Source organism: Gossypium raimondii, chromosome 10 (genome assembly GCF_025698545.1).
Source record: "Gossypium raimondii isolate GPD5lz chromosome 10, ASM2569854v1, whole genome shotgun sequence".
NCBI lineage: Eukaryota > Viridiplantae > Streptophyta > Magnoliopsida > Malvales > Malvaceae > Gossypium > Gossypium raimondii.
The window spans coordinates 58,165,677-58,186,621 of NC_068574.1; the positions used below are offsets into that span (position 1 = coordinate 58,165,677).

General features: G+C 32.1%; 3 protein-coding genes, 1 long non-coding RNA gene and 1 pseudogene across 6 annotated transcripts; 2 read left to right on the forward strand and 3 right to left on the reverse strand.

The window, feature by feature from the left end:
- Positions 1-2,003: 2,003 nt before the first annotated feature.
- On the forward strand, positions 2,004-3,344 carry LOC105777270 (uncharacterized). Its single transcript, XM_012600428.2, has 2 exons — positions 2,004-2,670; positions 2,845-3,344. Exons 1-2 carry the CDS (start codon positions 2,292-2,294, stop codon positions 3,069-3,071), a joined length of 606 nt encoding a protein of 201 aa, XP_012455882.1. The 5' UTR covers positions 2,004-2,291; the 3' UTR covers positions 3,072-3,344.
- A 1,976-nt stretch (positions 3,345-5,320) lies between these two features.
- On the reverse strand, positions 5,321-8,804 carry LOC105777268 (geranylgeranyl transferase type-1 subunit beta). Of its 2 annotated transcripts, none has more exons than XM_012600424.2 (11): positions 8,498-8,802; positions 8,021-8,096; positions 7,847-7,905; positions 7,622-7,761; positions 7,275-7,330; positions 7,105-7,181; positions 6,953-6,998; positions 6,481-6,605; positions 6,188-6,255; positions 6,024-6,111; positions 5,321-5,738 (listed from the first exon to the last, which is right to left on the reverse strand). In XM_012600424.2, exons 1-11 carry the CDS (start codon positions 8,738-8,740, stop codon positions 5,586-5,588), a joined length of 1,131 nt encoding a protein of 376 aa, XP_012455878.1. In that variant the 5' UTR covers positions 8,741-8,802; the 3' UTR covers positions 5,321-5,585. The 2 variants fall into 2 exon arrangements, with proteins under 2 accessions (XP_012455878.1, XP_012455879.1); XM_012600425.2 differs by having other exon boundaries at positions 5,589-5,738; positions 6,024-6,100; positions 8,498-8,804.
- Positions 8,805-12,005: 3,201 nt separating this feature from the next.
- On the reverse strand, positions 12,006-13,496 carry LOC105777272 (uncharacterized). Of its 2 annotated transcripts, none has more exons than XR_001128235.2 (3): positions 12,910-13,496; positions 12,658-12,811; positions 12,006-12,524 (listed from the first exon to the last, which is right to left on the reverse strand). It is a non-coding gene; the product is annotated as an uncharacterized LOC105777272 (long non-coding RNA). The 2 variants fall into 2 exon arrangements; XR_001128234.2 differs by having other exon boundaries at positions 12,020-12,362.
- Positions 13,497-14,421: 925 nt separating this feature from the next.
- LOC105777269 (NAC domain-containing protein 83) lies at positions 14,422-15,378 on the reverse strand. Its single transcript, XM_012600426.2, has 2 exons — positions 14,647-15,378; positions 14,422-14,505 (listed from the first exon to the last, which is right to left on the reverse strand). The coding sequence occupies exons 1-2, from the start codon at positions 15,376-15,378 to the stop codon at positions 14,422-14,424; spliced, it is 816 nt and encodes a 271-aa protein (XP_012455880.1).
- A 933-nt stretch (positions 15,379-16,311) lies between these two features.
- Positions 16,312-18,061, forward strand: LOC105777271 (60S ribosomal protein L14-2-like; annotated as a pseudogene).
- Positions 18,062-20,945: the final 2,884 nt, after the last annotated feature.

Sequence of the window (20,945 nt, forward strand, 5' to 3'; positions counted from 1 at the left end):
ACATAATAGTATATCAAAGTTTTTATAAATATAATTGTTACATAATTGAAGGGGAAATAATGAAATTGAATTCCAGGTAACTAGGGAATGTATGAACCTATAATAAATTCAATCCACTTCGTTTTTACGAAATAACCCTTGTAAAATAAATAAATGCAATCCTAAACAATAAGTTCGGAAAGGGGTAGAAAAGTAAAAAGGAAGAAATGAAAGGCCAATGAGAGGTTACTGTCCCTTTTATTGTGAAGCCATGTGAGGATCCCTCGAAGCCAGCGACCTCTCAACTATATAATTACAAATCAATTTTGCTCCTCTCTCTTCTTTTATCTTTTCCCTTGTGGCCCATTTTTTTTTTAATGTTTTTTAATTTTATATATTTTTAATATTGAATTTTCCAATATTTTATGAAGTGGGTCGAATTTTCCAAGCGCTTCAGCGCACTCGAACTACGTCTTCTTGCACTGACAGTAATATTGATGCTATTTGAGTTAAAACTTAATCGATAAGTTTATATTAAATTTATCCATATTTATGATTGGATAATCTAAATTTGATTAGGTCAATTAATATATATTTTTTATAATTTTGTTAGAAAAATATTTTCTTTTATTTAATTTTTAGTAATTTTTATTAATATTTTAGACATGAAAATTTTAAAATGTTTTTAATGTATGCGTTAGAACATTATATACTTAATCTCTATCTAATATAAATTAATAATATGTTCCATAAAAGAAATTAAATAATAATACGTAAAAGTTAAAGTAATTTATATTATAAAGTTAATGAGTCGTCATAATATGGCTATATAGAAAAAAAATCATTTTCAACTTTACTTGAATATAGTAATAATTTTGAGGGCCACCTCGTTATTAGAGGTGTTTATGGGCCAGGCCGTGTCGGGACTCAAAATTTTTTTTAAAAAAATTTAAGCTTAGACTCGATTTTAGACCAAACTGACTTACCAAAAAAATTCATTTCACTATTCAAAAAAATAGATTATTAAGAATTACATTTTTAATTGATATTTTATATACGTTTATAAATTAAATAATAAATTTTTAAAAAATTTATTATTTAAATTGAATTTGGGTCAGACCGAGTTGGTCTGAAGTGTAAAAATCTTTGTTCAAGCTCAACCCTAGTTGGGTTGGACTTATTAAGCTGGGAAGACTACCCAACCTTTGGACAGGTCTACTCGATGCTCATGAGTATCAAGTTTTGGTTAAATCACCATAAAATTCGTGCCTATATATTAGAAGAAAAGTATTGTAGTATAGTACGTAGAACCTCAATATCCATAGATGTTAGGTTCTAAGTAGTGAATTTTAGCCAGGTATTTATTTGTGTATTGATCCAAGTAAGTCGACACCAATAAATATCAAGTCACTAGAAAATCCTCTATTATTACTACCTTCAAAGCTACATGTAGGATACTATTCAACTTAAATGAGAATGCCTATTTATTGGATTTAGGGTTAGGCCTTCGTTAATAACATGATCTCGATATTTATGGATGACAAATTTTTATTTCCCTATTCAGATAATGATTTAACGATTGCAATTCACACTTTAAAATTTTTAAAATACTCTATTCAAATATTATTTTAGATTTAAATTCTAAAAAATTTACATAAATCCCAATGAGAGGAGAATAATTAAAGTTCAACACCCATAAATATAAAGATAACATTAAAATGTATTAAAAAAGATAATAACACTTATTTTGATAAAAGAATCACAATATTGAAATAAAACCCATTAAAATTATAATATATTTTTCGGATAACTTTTTAGAGAAAATATTGTAGTTATCTACAAAAGTACGTACGTGGTTCAGAGGTTCATGTGGTTTTTGTTTTTTGTTTTATTTTCCTACTTTATTTTTTAATAAAATACTGTTTTTCTTTTAAAAAGTTTTTTTTCATAATCATCTTAATGATTAAAATAGTGTGATTTTCAGTGAAAAGAGATAACCTTTTAGATTAAATTAATTAATTATTTTATTTTTAACAAAAGGGTTTTAGAATTTAGAGCAAACACTAATATTTTTGCAGGTAAAAAAGCTGAAGGCTATGTTTCTATTCTAATGCTTTTGATGCCAAAAAAAGGAAAAGTTAGAAAATTGAAAGCTTTGATATCATTTAACTCACTTTGTGGGCAGTGATGTTTCATCTTTCTGGTCAAAGTTCATATCTTTAACTTCTTATTGCATTCTGGGTTTTTTATTTTCTTCATTTGTTGGATTAATGAATGGGTGTTCTTTTTGGTTTGATTTTGTGATGTGAAAAATGAAATCTTTGAGCAGTGTAGGGCTTGGTTTAAGCATAGTATTTTGTTGCCTTTTTTTAGCTTTGATTATTGAGTTATATTACTTGTTATGGTGGAAGAAGAGATTAACAAGCACAAGGGATATTGAAAATGATTACAACAATCCAGCAAGTGAGCTCTTTTATATGTTTTGTTGGAAGAAGACAGCTTTGAATCCTCAAGAAATCAGATTCCAAGATCAACAACAAGACCAAGATTTGTTCTTCAAGCCCTTTGATGATGGTGTTGACGATGATGATGCTGAACATGATGAGGATGGTGATGATGATGTGATAGGTCCAAGAAGGTTATTATTCACAATCATTGAAGAAACAAAAGAAGATTTAGAATCAGAAGAAGGTAAATCCAAGAAAGGGAGGAGTTTAAGTGATGTATTGTTGAATGTTGAAACACCATATTTAACCCCACTTGCTTCACCACCATTTTTAACACCTCCACTCACACCATTAGAAGCTTCATGTTATAGTCACCATGGATTCAACAACCCTTTGTTTGAATCAACTTCGTTTGCAGATTTAAATAGTTTAATGATGCCACCATCGTCATCACCTCCCCCAAAGTTCAAGTTCTTACAAGAAGCTGAAGAGAAACTTCGTAGGAAGATGACATTCGTGGGACAAGTTCATAACAATGGAGGTAGTGATAGTCATCTTTCTCCTACATTGAAGCATCTTAAAGATGAAGAAGATGGGTCATTTATCACTATCATTGTTGATAAGAACAAAGAAAACAGGGTTTGAAAAATCACAATCAAAGGTAACTTTTCCTCTTCGTTCTTCTTCTTCTTCCTCTTCTTCACCAGCAATGGCAATTTCCATTTAAATTAACAATATTTTTAGAGTTTTTTTTTTGTGACCAACCAAAATTTAAAACTAAAAATTCCCATTTTTTTTAGTTGGAGGGGGATTAGTGGGGTTTTTTGTTTTTATTTCAATCTCCATTGTCTCCTTAGCTGTTTGGTACTTTGTATTCATTTCTATGAATGAATTCATTTTACCGATGTTCTTTATTCAGATTTGCGTTCTAAATTTCTTTGGATGTTTATTATTGTTAGTATTAGTTTTTTTTAACAAAATTTGTATTTAAAATTGTCAATGTGGAGTAATTTAGGAATTGATTTAATCTGAAAACGTGTATGAGTAAATTACATTTTACTCTTATTACAAAAAAAAAATATGAACGTTGTATCAAAAAGTAAATTGATAATTTTATTTTCATTGTGATTAACGAAACAATCAAATAATTACAAGTCAATTACAAGTTGCGTATCACGTGTACTTCATTCTTATGTACAATGATTAATTTTAAATGTAAAATAGATAAATTTTTAATAAAAAATTTATTTTTAATTTAACGTATAAAAACTAAAGAGGAAAAAATACAATCTTACTCTCCATGGCATTTTAGAAACATTATTGTTAATCTTGACATGGATGATTATTTGATAATTGTTTACTCCATTTAGAAAAATTTAGAAAAATGGGTACATAGTGTGATAATGACCATCTGATAAAAAATTTGAAAAATGAAAATGGAAGTGGTATATAGATTGAATAAAAATAGACCAGAAATTAAACTGATATTAGTTTTGATTTATTGGTTTAGTCCTTCAATCAGGTTAATTAAAATATAAATTAATTTTATATATTATGTAAATATTAAATATAATAAATAATTAACACATATTTGGTTCAATGCATATTTTTAATATATAAAAAAGTCAAGAATAAAAATTTCATAATTTTCAAATTTATAAAAAAATCTTTTTTGAAGTTAATGAATTCTGTTTTGGATTGAATTGGAGATACCATCAATTCCCAATTGAACTGACTAGTTTCCATTGGGTCAAAATTGGATTTTGATAAACGTGCGATATAAACATATACCTTATAAAATATAATTAATTTTATTTTTACATTTTGAAAAACCAGATCATAATCCACACCAATATCATGTATCGACTGGAGCTGACACTAGATCTGAATTACCCTAAGTAAAAAGAAATACAAATATCATAAGGTTGGGCAGTTTCCAAAACGACAAAGCAATGAAATTGCCCGTGAATGTACCATGTAAGTGGGCAACAGTGACAATAAAGCAAACCCACCTTCAAATATCATTACCCATTTGACATCCCACCTTCTTTTTTACCCCAATTCCTCCTCACAATCATCAATTCATGCTCTTTTTTCTTCTTTTTCCATCAAACGTCTTCAATATGTTATTAATGACCAATACAATCTGATACGATCCATACATTTCATCTTAAAACCAATACATACATAAAACTATCATGATATTAGGTGTCAAATTACATTTTGCCCCTCTATCCAAAAAATATCAAAGAGCAAATTCATATTTTTTTCATTAAAAATTTCATCCATTTCTACTGTTAAAAACTAATGTGACTGACAAAATAACTAGACAGTTACGCGTCACAAGGACTAATTTTTAATGGTAGAAATTAATGAAATTTTTAATAGAACCAGTTTACTCTTTCATTGAAGAGGATAACGTGTGATTTACCTATTTTTTGAATAAAGGAAACAACATACAATCTAACAACTAGTAAAAAGGTCTCTTTTACCCCCAATACATACCAATAGAAACCGTGTGGTGAGTTTATAAAAAAAAAGAAACCGTGTGGTGAGTATGTCTTTTCACCACATCAAGGGTTCCATGTGGCGAGAATGACTTCTCACAGCACTAAAGCCTTTGTCATTGTCTTTTTATGGTAAGAAGGTTGGAAAATTGGACAGATCAAAGATGATCAGTGCAGTGATGCAACACCTTTGATCTATCTAGAAAAGATAATGAAATTGCACTAATAACTAATGTGAAATATGAATGAAAGCAATAACACCAACAGGTTCAACCTAAGAGATTACGGCCGTGGATGAGAGATGCATATGTGACAATGCGGGATATTATGAAGGATGAGCAATGTGAGCAAATATCGAACTAATTAGGGATGACTTATTATACAAAGTTACAATTTTAATATGTGGATTTCGCCATCCTCTGAGCTTTACTTATTGAATGTAGTAAAAATAACTACCGAGTTCAAGTTTGCTTAACCGCATATAGCTTCACTCCATGGATACAAACCAATAGGTTTTAGAATCGAAAAACAAGAAAAGATGAACACAAACTACCAAGTCCAATATGTAAACACGGTGTGCACTATCAAAGGTGCAATGGAATTCAAGGGACATGAACTGCAAACACAATGAAGTGAAAAAAAAAAAAAGGTGCTAAATTATACCTATGGCAGTAAGATCAGTCATCCCAAGTTCAGCACAGAGTGGATTCAAGCCAGGCTCTTCCAAAAGGCTGAATGCAGTATATCCGTAGTAGGCATGATATATATCAGGTAGGTCCCTGGGATACTTGCTGAAACCTCCGAACTGATACGAATAAGATTAGCAAAACGAATATAATTGACAGTCTGATCGATAAAAATCTCGAGAGACAGAAGGGTTATAATATCAATAACAATTCAGATTGCCTTAAATCTCAAGCAAGCAGTTTCTTTCCTTCTATGGATCATGAGGCTATTCCATTACTTAAAATTTAAATGCAAATGGCATGTTTTGACAAACGAGTAAACAACCCATGAAACGATATTTAGATGAGGGATCTTTTGAATGCATGCTAAATTTTGATCAAGTGTTAAGATGTAGTATCAGCACCTCAGACTGACAAGTCAGCAAAAATCTGTGTAGAGCAATCTTGTCAATGAATTTGTAGCCCCCTAAGATCCTCAAGACTGCCCCAATCCTTCACAAGAATATCATTTCATCAAAATAAAGGTAGTTTATACCATGACATAAATAAATGTTTTCCTTATGCTTACCAAAATGCATAGCATGTATCACTAGGTTTATTGGCTCTGCCTTGAAATCCACCATCAATGGCCTGCCTCTGTTGAGAGAAGAAAGGAAAAGAGAGAGGATGAGTTCATTCTTGGGGCAAAAAGAAGGCAGTACGTTACTTAACACGCAATTCAAAAATCAAGTTTGCTATGCTATTAGCACTTTTAAGCTCTTAAAACGGCCTTTTCGGGGTCCATTGTCAACTTCTATATATTAAGCTAAAAACTAAATCTTCCCGGCATGGTAAATGATATACTAAATGATAGAAGTAAACCTGCATACACCAATCCAGCAATAACGGCACATTTATGATGGAAGATGTTACAGTTTTTGACAGAAGATCATCTTCAATGTACCCCATTAACCGAAGAGATGCCACAGCACAATATGTACCACCTCCTGCATCAAAAAGATTTTGTTGTTGGTATTATCATTGAACCGAACAGAATCACGAACTAAAGAAATATGGACCGGGTCTGTTTCATAAAGAAACTTTTCCTAGTAAAATATAAATCCACCAGCAAATAATATTCAGCAATATGATAATTTGATAAAAGTAGTTTGAGGAGAAAAATTAACTGGCATCAGTTAAGTATGAAAACTCATGCTCAGCAGACTTTGTTTAAAAATCAATGACAACTATGAGCAACAAGAAAGTAGCAACAAAACAGTGATCACACCTGCTCTAGATACACAAAGTTGACAGAACATAAACCAGTAATTAGATGAGATATTATTTAACTCACCATGTGATTCTAAACCAGGCATCAAGCCAAAACCACCATCATAAGACTGAAAGAACAAAATCATGTCTACTTCAGTATATAAGGCATAACATATGCAGGACATAAAGATAAAATTAAAGCTTTGATAATTGAGCAGTTCAATGCAGGCACACCTGGCATTTTAAAATGTATTCCTTGGCTTTCTCCCTATCCATGCCACTCCAATCCTCCAGCATAAAACAGATAGCAGCTGATACATCAATTAGCTAAACCGAGATTTCATTATGGAGAATTTGAAATGATATATATCAAATTGTAACTGGGTAATGCTTTCAGTTCTTACCAGCACAATATACAAATCGAAGATCTGTCTCGGCACCAACATCCACTGGCATAAAACTGCAAGATTTACAAAAAAAAAATCAGTTTCATGCATAGATGTACAAGATTTATCACATGAAAATTCAAAAGGAAGAAGAAACAACAAATTGGTTTAAATGACATGTTTTCCTTTCCCTTTCTTTTCTTTGGTCATGCACAATAAAATTGTCAAGATATACTGATTGTCCTTGTAAACAATATGCATAGATGGGCTTTAACAAAAATAATCAATTAATAGAAATCACTACAAAGCATCAAAAGCAGATTTTTTTCTGTCATAGGATTTGAGAACAATACGTTGAAGCATACCTTCCATCAGGCTGTTGAAGATTCCTCAATGATATCAATATTGATTCTTTGTCTATGGTCAAGAGATTAAAGCCAACTGTCTTTAGTATGGCTAGAGCGCAATACGTGCTTGCCAAGTGACCAGCATTACGAGCTGAAACCTGCGTGCAGAAATCAGAATAAAAGATTAAACTAAACAATCAAGAAAATAATAACAAAACAGTAATACAGTGATTTTTCTCAAACCCCGTTTTCATCTGGAGGGAACTGTGAAGTTCTAGAACCATGAAATCCATAAAATTGACCTACACGAAAATCAGATTTCCTTTTAGGAAATATCTTCCTTCTATATATCAAAAGCACAATGGAGCATCAAAACAGAACAAAAATAAAACAACATTTTTAAGCAAATGGCCAAACCAATTTTCAATTCGGCTCGACTTCTCGGATGAGCTTGAAATGATAAAACCCAATCGGCAACTCTGTCCTTATCAACCTAAAACATACGCAAACCAGAATCAACAAATACTTCAAAAAGTTCCGTTTTTTTCAAGTACGTCTAATTAAGCGGTTCCATTTATAATCAAATTGTCTTAAGAATGAGGATTCTTTTACTTACTAATTCACTAGAAAAGATGATTAACATAAGAAAATTAATATAAAAAATTCTAAAACTATTAGTACTTTTGTTGAATGTATAAATGAAGCTAATTCGCTATTGCAATCAATCAAAATTTTCATAAACTAAAAATTAAAATTTTACTAAGTAAAATGAATGATTACTTTGTAATGAACTCAAATTTAGCTATTTTAACTTCAAATCAGAATTCCTACTAAATCCTTAACCTAAAATTTCTAAAACAACAAATTCTAAATACAGAACAATTAAAAGCTTACGCGATCTAAGGCTCGGAGGAGATGAAGGCCAGAGATAGTGAAAAATGCAAGAGTGAGGCGATTGATCTCCTGCGATTGATAGTGATGGGGCATCAAATTGTACATCATCTCCAAGAACGCCACGTGGCGATCTCTGTCGAAGTACTGAAGCGGCGGCGATATCGATGACGGCGATGGCGTTCCTTCTTCGTCTTCTTCTTCTCCGATGTCGAAATCCAATGGGTTCCACTCTCTCGTCGCCATTCTCTTTCCACTTTTGCGATTTTCTTTTTGGAAAAAAGTCTGATTTTTTTTTTAAGTCTTACTTAATAAGAGTACTTTGACTCTTTAATTGAAGATAAATTTTTGTGTCTTTAACCTTTTTTTTTTCCGAGTAAAAGTAACTCAATTTTGGGTAGCTGACAAAATAGTTACATTAGTTTTCTTTCAGTCATTCAATTTTAAAAAATTGGTAAAATATTTTTTTTTTCGTTTTTCGTCACAGACGTAACGGCAAAATGACATGGCAGATAATGGCATGAAAACCTTTTAGCTGGCCGGTTCCCACTAATTTAACAGCCCTATCGGCACCAATTCAGGGTTTAAAAAGAGAAAAAGAAGAAAAGAGGAGGAGTAGAAAAATAGAGATGCCCCTAGTGAGGGTTATGGTCTCTCATTGCTACCACTGAAACTGCAGACAAATTATGTCATCTGCACAAATACACATAACCCCTGAAACCCATTCCACCATTTTTTTCAAATATAAAAACATATGTTTGATTAAATTTTCTTACATGCTTTGCAACTCTTGATACATTATCTTCCCCAACAAAAACTTTACATTTGTGTAATATATATTATTACTTATAAATAACCATATACCATGTTATATATTATTATTGTATATAGAAAAATATTCAAAAAAATAAAAATGAAAAAGAAAGAATCTACATACATATGTATGTATATCATCATTTCCATTTGACTACTCCTGCTCTTTAATTCTCTTCAAAACTCCATCAATGGCGATATCAAATGCATCCTTTACATTGTTTAAACCCTTTTCGGGTTTTGCATAAACTAATTTGGGAATGTATTGAACCACTTTCTCCCTCATTTGGTTTATTTCTTGTTTGCAGTAACTTTGAAGAACAATTTTAATGGAGGAGGTAATGTTTTTGACTAAGTCACGGTGGATGAAAATAGAGAAAGATTTGGGGTCATTGGGTAGGAACCATTGGTATCGAAGGTAAGTTGTTTGATTCCAGAAAAATATTGGGATCGAGCTGACAATCATACAGTCGAAGACAGACTGGCCGGTGAAGATGTCGCCTCTGGGTTGGAGACAAAAATCGGAATCTAAAAATATCTGGAGGATGATGGAGGTCCTTTGGAACAACGACTGCCGGTGCAATCCATAGCTTTACATGAACCCGAAGCGTTGTTGCAATGGTTAAGGAGTAAGCCTATATAATCGTTCTTGATGGCGGCGTCGGGAGCTCTAGCGAAGCAAAAGAGGGTTTTACGGTAGCGGTTACGGACAAAGTTTTGCCATTGGACGATATCAGAATTGGATCTTAGGTGGAATCCGATTGGGTTTCCACAATAGCAAATTGGAATCACTCCAAGCATCTCCAATTTTTCTCTTCTCCTTTTTCTTCTTCTCTTCTCTGTTATTAAGGGTTTGCAATTTCTTCTTAAATTGAGTGGATTTCCACTGTAGACATCCAACGTGTCAAGTTAACTGGCCACATCAGTTGTGCAGTTAAAACACTAACGGAAACTATTAATCGGTGACTATTTTGTCATTTTTTATAACGTTAGTGACTGAAATGAAACTTAAGTGACTGTTTTGTTAGTTATCTCAAAGTTGAGTGACTGTTAGTGTAATTTACCCTTTTTTTCCATTAAAAAAATATTTTTATTTGGCTAAGAGAATAATTTTAATTTTTTTATTTAGGTGGAAATATATTTTTAATACTTCTCATAGATTTGAAAAAAATTGATAATATGATGATTTAAAACAAAAATAGTTCCTTATTGAAAAAAAAAAACCTCTAAATGTTATATTATATATGGCAATTTGATATTTGAAAAAAAATTCTTCTCGAATTTTTATTAATTGGTTTAGTAATTTAAATGAAAATTATATACGAAAATGACTTAAAATTCATAGTGTTTATCGGTGCCACTTGACACACCAACGACACTGCCCCCCAACGATAAGACAATCAGTGGCGTATCTAGGGACTGGTAAGGGTCCGACCCCCCTAAAATGAAAAATTGTCTATTTAGGCCATTTAAAAATTTTAAAATTTTAAATTAGTAAAGGTAAACTTACACTTTGGCTCCTCCTAAAACTGATAAAAATTTAATTTAATCATTTAAAAATTATAAAAATATAGACTATTAAAAATTAAAATTTAATTTCGTTCCCCCTAAAAATACTTTTTGGCTTCGCCTCTTGAAACAATGATTGACTTTTTCTAAAAAAGATTTTTTTTGGGTGCTGTCATTGTGTCAAGCGGCACTAGAATATATTTTGCGTAATACCCATGAAAAATACAGGTATTTACATGGAGAAAAATAGAAAAAATATATATTTTAATGGATGTCGTTTGTTCTATTAGGCGGCACTGGAAAATTTTCAAAAACAAAAAATTTTTGTTGTCAGGTGACACCAGTTAAAATATAATTTTTTTAAAATTATTTTTTTAATGCCGCCAGTATGTTAGGCGACACCGTTAAAATTTTAAAAAAAGATATATTTAGGTGGTGTTGTTGTGCTAGTTGGCATAGTGATATTTAAAAAAAAAGTTGTAGAAAATGTAGTTCCAAGCTTTGGTCATTACTTTAGAAGATTTGGAACGGACTACTAAGAAATATGAACCGTAGAAGACAATGAGAAGGATGACATCTCTTTTTTGGTCTTGAAATCGACACGAAAGGTTATCACAAACAACAACATCGATGGCTATTGAGTATGACTATTAGAGTTTTTAACAGAGAAGAAGGAAAAGATCAAAACTTCATAAGAGTTCAAAACTTTAATACGGGTTAAATCAAAAATTTTTTAGCCCAAATTAAAAATAGCCTAAATATTAATGTGATTTTACTTTTACTTTTATTAATTTAAAATTTTAAAAATTTTAAAAAATCTATATGAAAATAGATATATATATATATGTGGTTAACTAGATTGAAAACACATAGGACAAGATCTAAGTAGAATAGATCCTAAATTTATTTATGAATTTATTCACTAATGATGCTTATAGTGTGACATGTCTTAATCCTGAGTAAATTATGAATTATGTATGTGTGATTCAGTATACTTTGATATAAGTAAAAATTTTATTTTAAATAAATAAAAAATTGAAAGTGATAGATTAAATATATAACTTTTGTAGTATGCAGTATCATTCGGTAACAGGTGAATGGCTAAAGAAAACTCTACAACATGTTAAACATTTTTTACAGTTAACAAAACATTCACTCAAGTGCAAAGCCTTTAATTGTTGAAGGGTAAATTATATCAACAATCATTCAACTTTAGGATAGTTAACAAAACATTTACTTAAGTTTCAATTCAGTCACACAATTTTTGAAATATAACAAAATAGTTACCACTAACCATTTTCCGTTACATGAGTGTTATATACTTAATGGAAATGCCATTTTCTATCCCTCCCTCTTCCCACAATCCCTCCCCTACTTTGATTTTCTCTCCCCCTCCCCATCTTCCCCACCACCACTGCTATTAGAAGCCAAACTACATTGTCCTTCATTCTCTTCCATGGCCATCCATTCTTGCCTTTGCACTTCTAACCATTTCCATCTTCGTTGTAACTTGGTTCATCTTCTTCACTCATGCTTCCATCATTTCCTAGATTCATATGCAAAGAACAAAGTGTAAAATGAGAAGAACGAGTGTATACCATGTCAACAAGAAAGGCTGGTCAAGCTTGTTAATGAGATTCAAGATAATGCTGTTATTAGTCACTACATCAAGTTTTGGTCCAAGGAACTGCCCATTGATAAGGATAACCTTCACAATAACAAAAAATCAAAACTTATTTTTTCTTAGAAACCCAAAAACATACATATAAAGAAGCACATTACTTTCAAAAACCCAAAACACAATTTCAAAATTTGACAGTTTAGAGATTAGAGTAACCTACCGGGGAACTCCAAGAATAGAACGGGTACCATAAGTAAGAGTCCAGGCGAAATATAAGTAAGGGTATTCAACATTCATCAAAGAAATGCCCAAAATAGACAAAACACCAAAAACAAAATGAAGAATGAAGGGTTTCTCCATTTCCCTTTTATACCCTGAAAGCCAACCAATTAAAAAATTTTAAAAACAAAAACCTGGCAGAAATGGGTTTATCAGAAGACTATCACCATTATCGGCTGAAATAGAAGCTCACCTGCTAGTTTGAAACTCATTGGAAAGTGAACTATTTTAAGAACAAAACAGGGGAAGAATATGTATAGACTAGATCTTGGTGGAAGTAGAGTGGCCTTTTTAAAGCAAGTTGGAAGCTTGCATTTAAACTAATAATCGGCGCAACGCGATTTCGCATTATGATAATTGCTTCCAGCTTATGTTTATTTTCACTGCTTTAGAAAGGCCAAAAATGAAAAAGAATGAATCATGTAATAGATGAGAAGGAAAATAAAAATGGAAATCTGGGTTAGGTTGAAGTAAAATGTACTCTAACCAATCTGATGTAAACTCATAAGCCACAAATGTCACTGCACCAATCTGATGTAAGGAACAGAGTAGTAACAGCGTCGACGGTGGTGATGATGGTGGGGATGATGGTGAAGAAGGAATAGGGGGAAGAGGGGGAGAGGGCAAGGTGGGGAGGTCTGCAAAAAAATAAAGGGCCTTATGATAGGGGAGGGATGGTGGGAAGAGGGAGAGGGATGGAAAATGACATTTCCATTGTTGAATTGCAAATTTTGGAAGGTGAGTATGATAAGTATGCTGCATTTGATGCTGTTCCATGGACAAATTTGTTCTACTTAATTAAGAGCCTTTCACTTTGCTATATCATTAAAAGGAAAAGAAAAAGAAGACACTGATGTGCAAAATAGAAATTTTTATTATAAATTAATTCTTAAAATATGTACATTGCAAATTTATTATTTTGAAGGGGTCCTACAAGACTTATGAATGTTGAGCTCCTTATACTTAATATGTTGGTTGTGATGACTGATGAGGACTCTATTCTAACTATATCATATTTTTGTGTATGTAGGATCTCAAATGTGGTAAATTGATCCTTAACAAGAATGATTTTTGTTGAATAATTTTTCATTATGTCTTAATGAGGAAACAATCATGTATTTATATATGTTGCTACTATTCAAGGAATTGACTCCACTGTTCATAGAACTAACATTCTTAGGAGACTTCGAGTATATTAAACACGTGTACTGTTTTAGACTATCTGCTGGATAATCCTCAAGCTCCTACAAGCCAAGACACGCGAGCTTCCCTTGCAATCTCCTCTTGTCTTGCGCGAGTTGAGTCTACAAGCTTTCCTTGCGAAAACACTTTGCGAGCTTCCTACTGTAAGACATGTATGTATCTAATTGTGTGGTAATTAAAAAATATTGATAATTAAAATTTTTTACTTATATAGCAAGTTGTGGTAATTAAAACCAGATAGATTGGGTTTTTTTAAGTTTTGGAAAAAAAAATTCATGTTTGACCAAAACAAAATATTATTTGCTATAAAATATTTAAGTCAATTTTAGTTATAAAATATATTTTAAATTAGTGTATTAATATATTAAAAAAAATGAAGGCATGCAAAGAGGAGACACCAAATTTACGTGGAAAACCCTTCTGAATATAGAAGGGAAAAAAAACCACGGGAAAAAAGCCATCACTATAATTCATATGTGGAGTTACATTGAAGACATTTACATCAACTCCAATCGGAGTTCAAAAAGTTGTCCAGTTCTTGCAATGTGATGGAAAGACTGGCGTTGACATCCTCACGAGCTTCTTCCTGAATATGCAAATCAATACCAGTTCTTAGGCTTGAGAATCAAATATATAAGCATGCATGAACAAGCTTTATGAATATACAAGCTACATCATAAACATGTAAAAATATAAAATGAAAATAGAGCAAGGGTTAGGCAGGTACCAGCTGGTGAGAATTATAATCAGGCACTCCAAGATTGCCACCAACACCTGCCGACGTCCAAGGGTTTGGTTGTTGGTTTAAACATGCAGTGAAGGGTGGTGACGGTGAGAAGCCTCCTGCTTCTGGAGCCATATAATCAAATGACTGATTCCCCAGGGGCACGAAAGCAAAATGATTTGTTGAAGTCGACGGCACCTCCATCAACTTACGTTTCTTTTTCTTGTTGATTTCTCCTTCACATTCTTCGTAATCCGGGCTCACAACAGCAGCATCCTTATTCTTAATCTCACAGATAACATAATCACTCAAACCAAGAGCTTCTTGGTCTTTCAAGGAGAACTCATGCATGCTCCATTGACCATTTGATTTCTGGCTTTTCTTGCGGGTGTACTTGAAGTATTTATCATACCCTATGACTTCGCCGCCGTCCGAGTTCTTCACTTCTTTGATATATTGTTGGAGCCAACATCCATCTCCCGCGGTTCGATCGATTCTTGATTTGCTCTTCTTCTTCAGCTTCGTGATAACCCAGAAAGACTCTTCTGCCGAATCTTGGTTGAAAATATTCCAAGGCTCGCGATTTTCTCCATAAATATTCAACTCCTCCATCACACCAGAAGGTATGGGGTCGCCCTTGATGAATGGTTGAAGATAATCACAAAGGATTTCTTCTTTGGTGGGAAGAAATCGAAACCCTACAGGAATCTGAAGCTGCGGGCTAACAGTTGACATGATCGTTAAGGCGGTGGTGATCGAGAAGAGAAAGATGAGATTAATTTCAAAAAGTTTCTATTTTATAATTTGTTAATATAAATCCTTTTGTATCAAATAATTTGTTTATATATATTATTTTAAAATAAATAATAATAATTCGTTAATTCAAATTTCATAATATGAAATTTACAATTTTAACTTCATTCAAAATTTTAATTATAAAATTCTTTTACTCAAATTAAATTATAATTTTTGCAATAAAAATAACATTTTACTTTTATTAATTTTAAATTTTTTAAAAAAAGTTAGAAAATCCATATGAATTTTTTCGCGCACTCTTACACCATGTTTGGTTGGGTGTATATCGGTGGGTCCCGCTTAATTCCCCTCTAATACTTTGTTTGGTTCAGTGTATTGCTATTACAGGTCTAATACACTACTGATCTAATCCCCAAAATCCACCGTTTTCTAATCCCTTCATTGAGTTCAGATTAGGTGCTGCTTCAATTTTGGTCCCTGTTTTACCCTTCCGATTCACGCTTCTGTTTTACCCAAAATCCACCTTCTGTTTCTTCCTTCTACCTTTCTTCTCCACTCTCCTCACCGTCTTCTCCTCTAACATCCAGTGTGTTCTGCTCCTCTAACATCCTCTGGCGTACCATTTGTGGGTGTGTTCTTCTTATCGAGATTTTTTTTCCCTTTTAGTGTGTTTTCATAGTTCTTTATTTGGTCTGTGAATGAAAAGGATGAAAATTTCTGGGTTTTTGACGCTTGGTAATTTAGGAAGCCTTTATTATAAACTTTTTGAGATATTTTTTTCTATTTATTTAAAGTTCAATGATTTGGATATTGGAACATATATTGTTTTTTCATCTAACTTTCTCAAATCCCAAACAAAAGACCCCTGAAAAAAAAATGGTTCTTTTTAGATTTTGAAATAAAGGCAGAAAAATGGTGAACTGGGAGCTAAACAGTTGCTGCAATAATGGCCAAGTTACCTTTCTGGTTACAATTGGTGTCTTCACTGTTGTCATTCTTGTTGTAAGCTTCTTTCTTGAATTTTTTTTCTCTTGTTTATAACGAAGATTATCTTTTTCTCTGCTATGCTTTTGGTTGTTGTAAGGAAACAATATAAACACGGTAAAAACAATGGGGTAATTTTGGTAAGAGCTCCCTGGTTATGTTTGTTTGAAGGATGATATATCTACGGTTTAGTTGACTAAGCCATGATTGTTAGTTTTAGTTTAAAATTTAATAAGTTTCTTGTTTTGGAGAAACCATCGAATTGATGGTAATTTGAATTACGAAATAGATTAACAGTTTAAATAGTTTCTTGGTTTGCACGTTGAAGGAAATTGGGTTCTTTTCTGGGAGCATTTGTGATTTACTTTTGTAATACTTGTAAATCTGTTCATAAGGAACTCATAAATGCTATGGCATTTACAACAATTTTCATAAGTTGTTCATAAGGATGAGGATGCCAAGGTTTTAGGAGTTTTCTAGGAGGATTCACTGCAGTTGAATTTCTGTTAAAAGATACAGCATTCTTTGGAATTTGAACTGGTTGCCTCTGTTTGCTTAAATGGATTGACCTAATGTTTCCCCCTGATTGTTGTAGCTATGGAGAACAGTGCTGTTGCTGCCTTTTAAGCTCATTACAGTATTCTTGCATGAAGCAAGTCATGCAATTGCCTGCAAACTTACCTGTGGTCATGTAAGAAAGCCCTTTCCTTTATCACATGTCATATGAAGGGTTTAAACATGTCTTTAATGTGACCATTAGATTTTGGCTGCATAATTTTTCTACTAACCCATCTTGCTGGTTTTAGTCTTTGGATTATGGTCTGCTCAATTATCAATGTTCCTTTATCAGCCAACTAGTCTAGTTGAAGTCCTATAGGTGTTATTTGGAGATGTGCGTGTAAGAAGTGACTGTATTTTTAATGTGGCAGGCACTTGTTGATGCCCCGGATATGGTAAGAGGCCAAATGAACTTCAAAAGGCTTACATTGACAGATATCACAATTGACATTCCACGTGTTCCCAAGAACAAATGGGTTGATCGAAGCTATGGAGAAGGCTGGTAAGGACGACGACAGCTTTCACCAGCATTTGTAATGTTGTTTCTTGAAGATATGTTTTCTTTCTTATCACTCTTATGTTAACTTGCAGATGTTAAGAACAAATGGGAAAGTAGCTCGTGGGGTAGAAAGTTGATTGTCCAGAAGAGAAGAGCATCTCTCAACGACTTTGATAGGTTCAAGCTTATGTTGGCTAAGATCAAGGTCAGTTTCCGATACACCCCCTATTGTGTCTACCCGTTTTATACCAGAGTTCTTTTCTTGAAAGCACTTCCTCAAAACTTCAATCGAAGCTTGACGAGCTGTAATACGGTTTTGCAGAGGTCTGGAGTCATCAAGCAAGAACTTGCTAAGCTGAAAAGGAGAATGCATCTTGAATTTGATATTGAATCATGGATTTTGTTAGTTTTGTCATCAAACATTCTGCAGGTTGTTCTTTTTGTAATTTTTCTTTTATTTACAAATGATTAAAAGATTAAAGATCAGTTGAGAGATCTTTGTTTGCTATATTACATATTTTATAGTGAGTTTAATAGCAGGATATTGCTTTGCTTGCTGCAATTTTTCTTATCAAAATTCTGGTATTTATTTATATTCCTTTATAGCATAATGAAAAATAAGACACTTAAGCTGTTTAAGTTTATAAGCTTCAAAATAAAAAGTTTTGATGTATTGTTTAGACAAACTCGAGCTGCTCAAGCTAGATATCGAGTTAATTATCTTACCTTAATTTATGTGTGTATATACTAAGTTTTGCTGATAATAAATATTAACCATTCATTCAGATAATTTTCCTATACATATGTATTTGTGTATATAAAATCATGCATTTATAAAGTAATAAAACACTGTCCAATACAACCAAGCATTTGGTTTAAATGATTGATACATGATCAAAACAAAAGAATAAGAAACAAAGAATGAGTAACAAACAGTTACATGTTAATTTTAATATTAATTATTTCAAATTATCTTTTATAGTATCATATATTATGATTTGAGTAAATTCATATAAAAATATTAATTATTAAGAATTTTATTAAATTATGATTTGAGTAAATTCATATAAGAATATTGATTATTAAGAATTTTATTAAATTATATATTTTAATTATAATATATTTAATAATAATTATGTTAATTTATATTTTATAGTATCATATATTATGATTTGAGTAAATTCATATAAGAATATTGATTATTAAGAATTTTATTAAATTATATATTTTAATTATAATATATTTAATAATAATTATGTTTAAATATGATTAAATTATTTATTATTGATATTAATAATCTTATTAAAATTTAAATAACAATAACAATAATAATTTACCAAAACAAATTTCTGCTAATTATAAGAATTTTATTAAATTATATATTTTAATTAAAATATATTTAATAATAATTATGTTTAATTATGATTAAAATATTTATTACTGATAATAATAATCTTATTAAAATTTAAATAACAATAACAATAATCATTCACCAGAACAAATTTATGCTAAGGGTATTCTAGTCATTTTAGTATTTTCCATTATGCTATTACACCTCTATTCCATTCAACCAAACACAAGATTACTATTACGCCTCTATTCCATTACATTCAACCAAACAGTTGATTTGCTATTACACCTCTAATCCAATACACCTCTAATCCAATACAACGAACCAAACGCACCCTTAGTGTCGCCGCTGCATGTAGTGTGAATGTAGCTTAATATTCAAAAGAAACTGAAGCAAAAACAAATGGATTAATAAATATAAAATTATATCAGGAAATCAGCTTAATCCTTTTGGTCTTAACATACCTTCTTTGTTGTAGTTAAAGCCACGGACTCGCCGGAAAGTCCCTCGTACCAGTGTCGACACGCCGGAACATGCAAGGACACGGGATTTTGGTGGTTGAAAGTCGTTAAAAACATCAGAATAGTGATAGAAAATCTCTGTTTGAAACCTAAATCTGCACATCATCATTAAGATTTTCTATAATCTAATATGGTGCATGTTCTTAGGAGGTTCAGAGAGGTATAATGAGGGTATTTTTGAATATTTCGACACCGTTGACGGCGGCCGGAGTGGTAGCGGAGGGTCTAATGAGGTTCCGAAAGAAAAAGTAATTGCTTGAAGATGTCATCGTTTAACCCGTCGAGTATCTATGAACTTCTTAACAAAAAAATCATTTAAATGACAATTTTGCCCATAGACAGGTGTCATCTTCTCAACCTTTAGATATGAAGGAGTTTCCCACTACTTGCATGGGAATTCCCACCAATGTTCTTAACACTTGTAATGTGATAATGGAAAAAAGAGAAGAATTTGTTTGTTAACAGTTTCGTGTTTAATTACTAGTAATCGATGTGGGATGTTAATATCATTTGATGTGTTCTTTGTTTTGTTTAGGATTAGCAGCATTTGCATAAGAATCGTTTGCAAGAATATGCTCAGAGATCCAGGGTCGGTCTCCCTGTTTACCATAGCTTCAACGAAGGGTTTGCGCATGTTCCGAGGTTCAAAGCCACCGTTCGAGTTGGTCGAGTCACTTACACTTGTTGGCTGACTTTTCCACACCGGAAAGAAGCTGAGCAAAACGTTGCTCGGGTTCAAAGCCATTAAACAACTACTGATTGTAGATCTAGTAAGCCCTTCTGAATAACCTGTTAATGTTGTGGTAAGTCATTTCATCTCATTAAAAATGGTAAAAACTAGTGTTAGGACATGGTGAAGCTTTGAAATGCTGTAATGATCCATTAACCAAGCCTAGGAATGACACCTAACGCTAATGACCTTGTCCTGCCAACTTACGTTGTAAGCGTCCGAGTGCTGATGCCAATCATCGTACGAAACAAGCGGAATCCGCAGTACGAGGAGCGTGATCGGAAGAAAATGCGAATTGGTCGGCAGTAGGTTTGTGTTTCTCCATTTTGATCGTCTCCTACTAATGCTTAAGTTGAGTGCAAGGGGGCTAAAGCTACAATGTTGAATTGAACTTGACATGCATATATATATTCCATTTGATTGGTTGTAGGTTTTGTCTACCAGGAGGAGAGAAGAAAAGTTTTTGGGAATTCTATAAGATAGGAAGGGAACTTTGAAGCCACCCACATGGATTCAATGTGCTTTGTATGTTCTGATTATAAATATGGGCTGTAGGCATAGATGTTTATAGGTTGGGTCCAATCAAAATTTTAGACATATTTGTTAAGTTAGCTCGGCTAAAAAAATTGACCTAAAATTTTGTCCAAATTCAGCTCGGATAAAATGTTAAAATTCAAGTCCGGCATGCCCGTATTAATTTTTATATTAATTTTGTTAAATAATTATTTTAAAATTATAATACATAAAAAATATTAAAAATATTAAAATAAATATTTCCCTACAAATTGAAAATAAATTTAAAAATATGTATATTTAAATAACACTAAGATAAGTGCAACTTAACTAGCAAATATCTCTAAAATAGTAACAAAATTAACAATAAAATAAGAGTTATACAATATC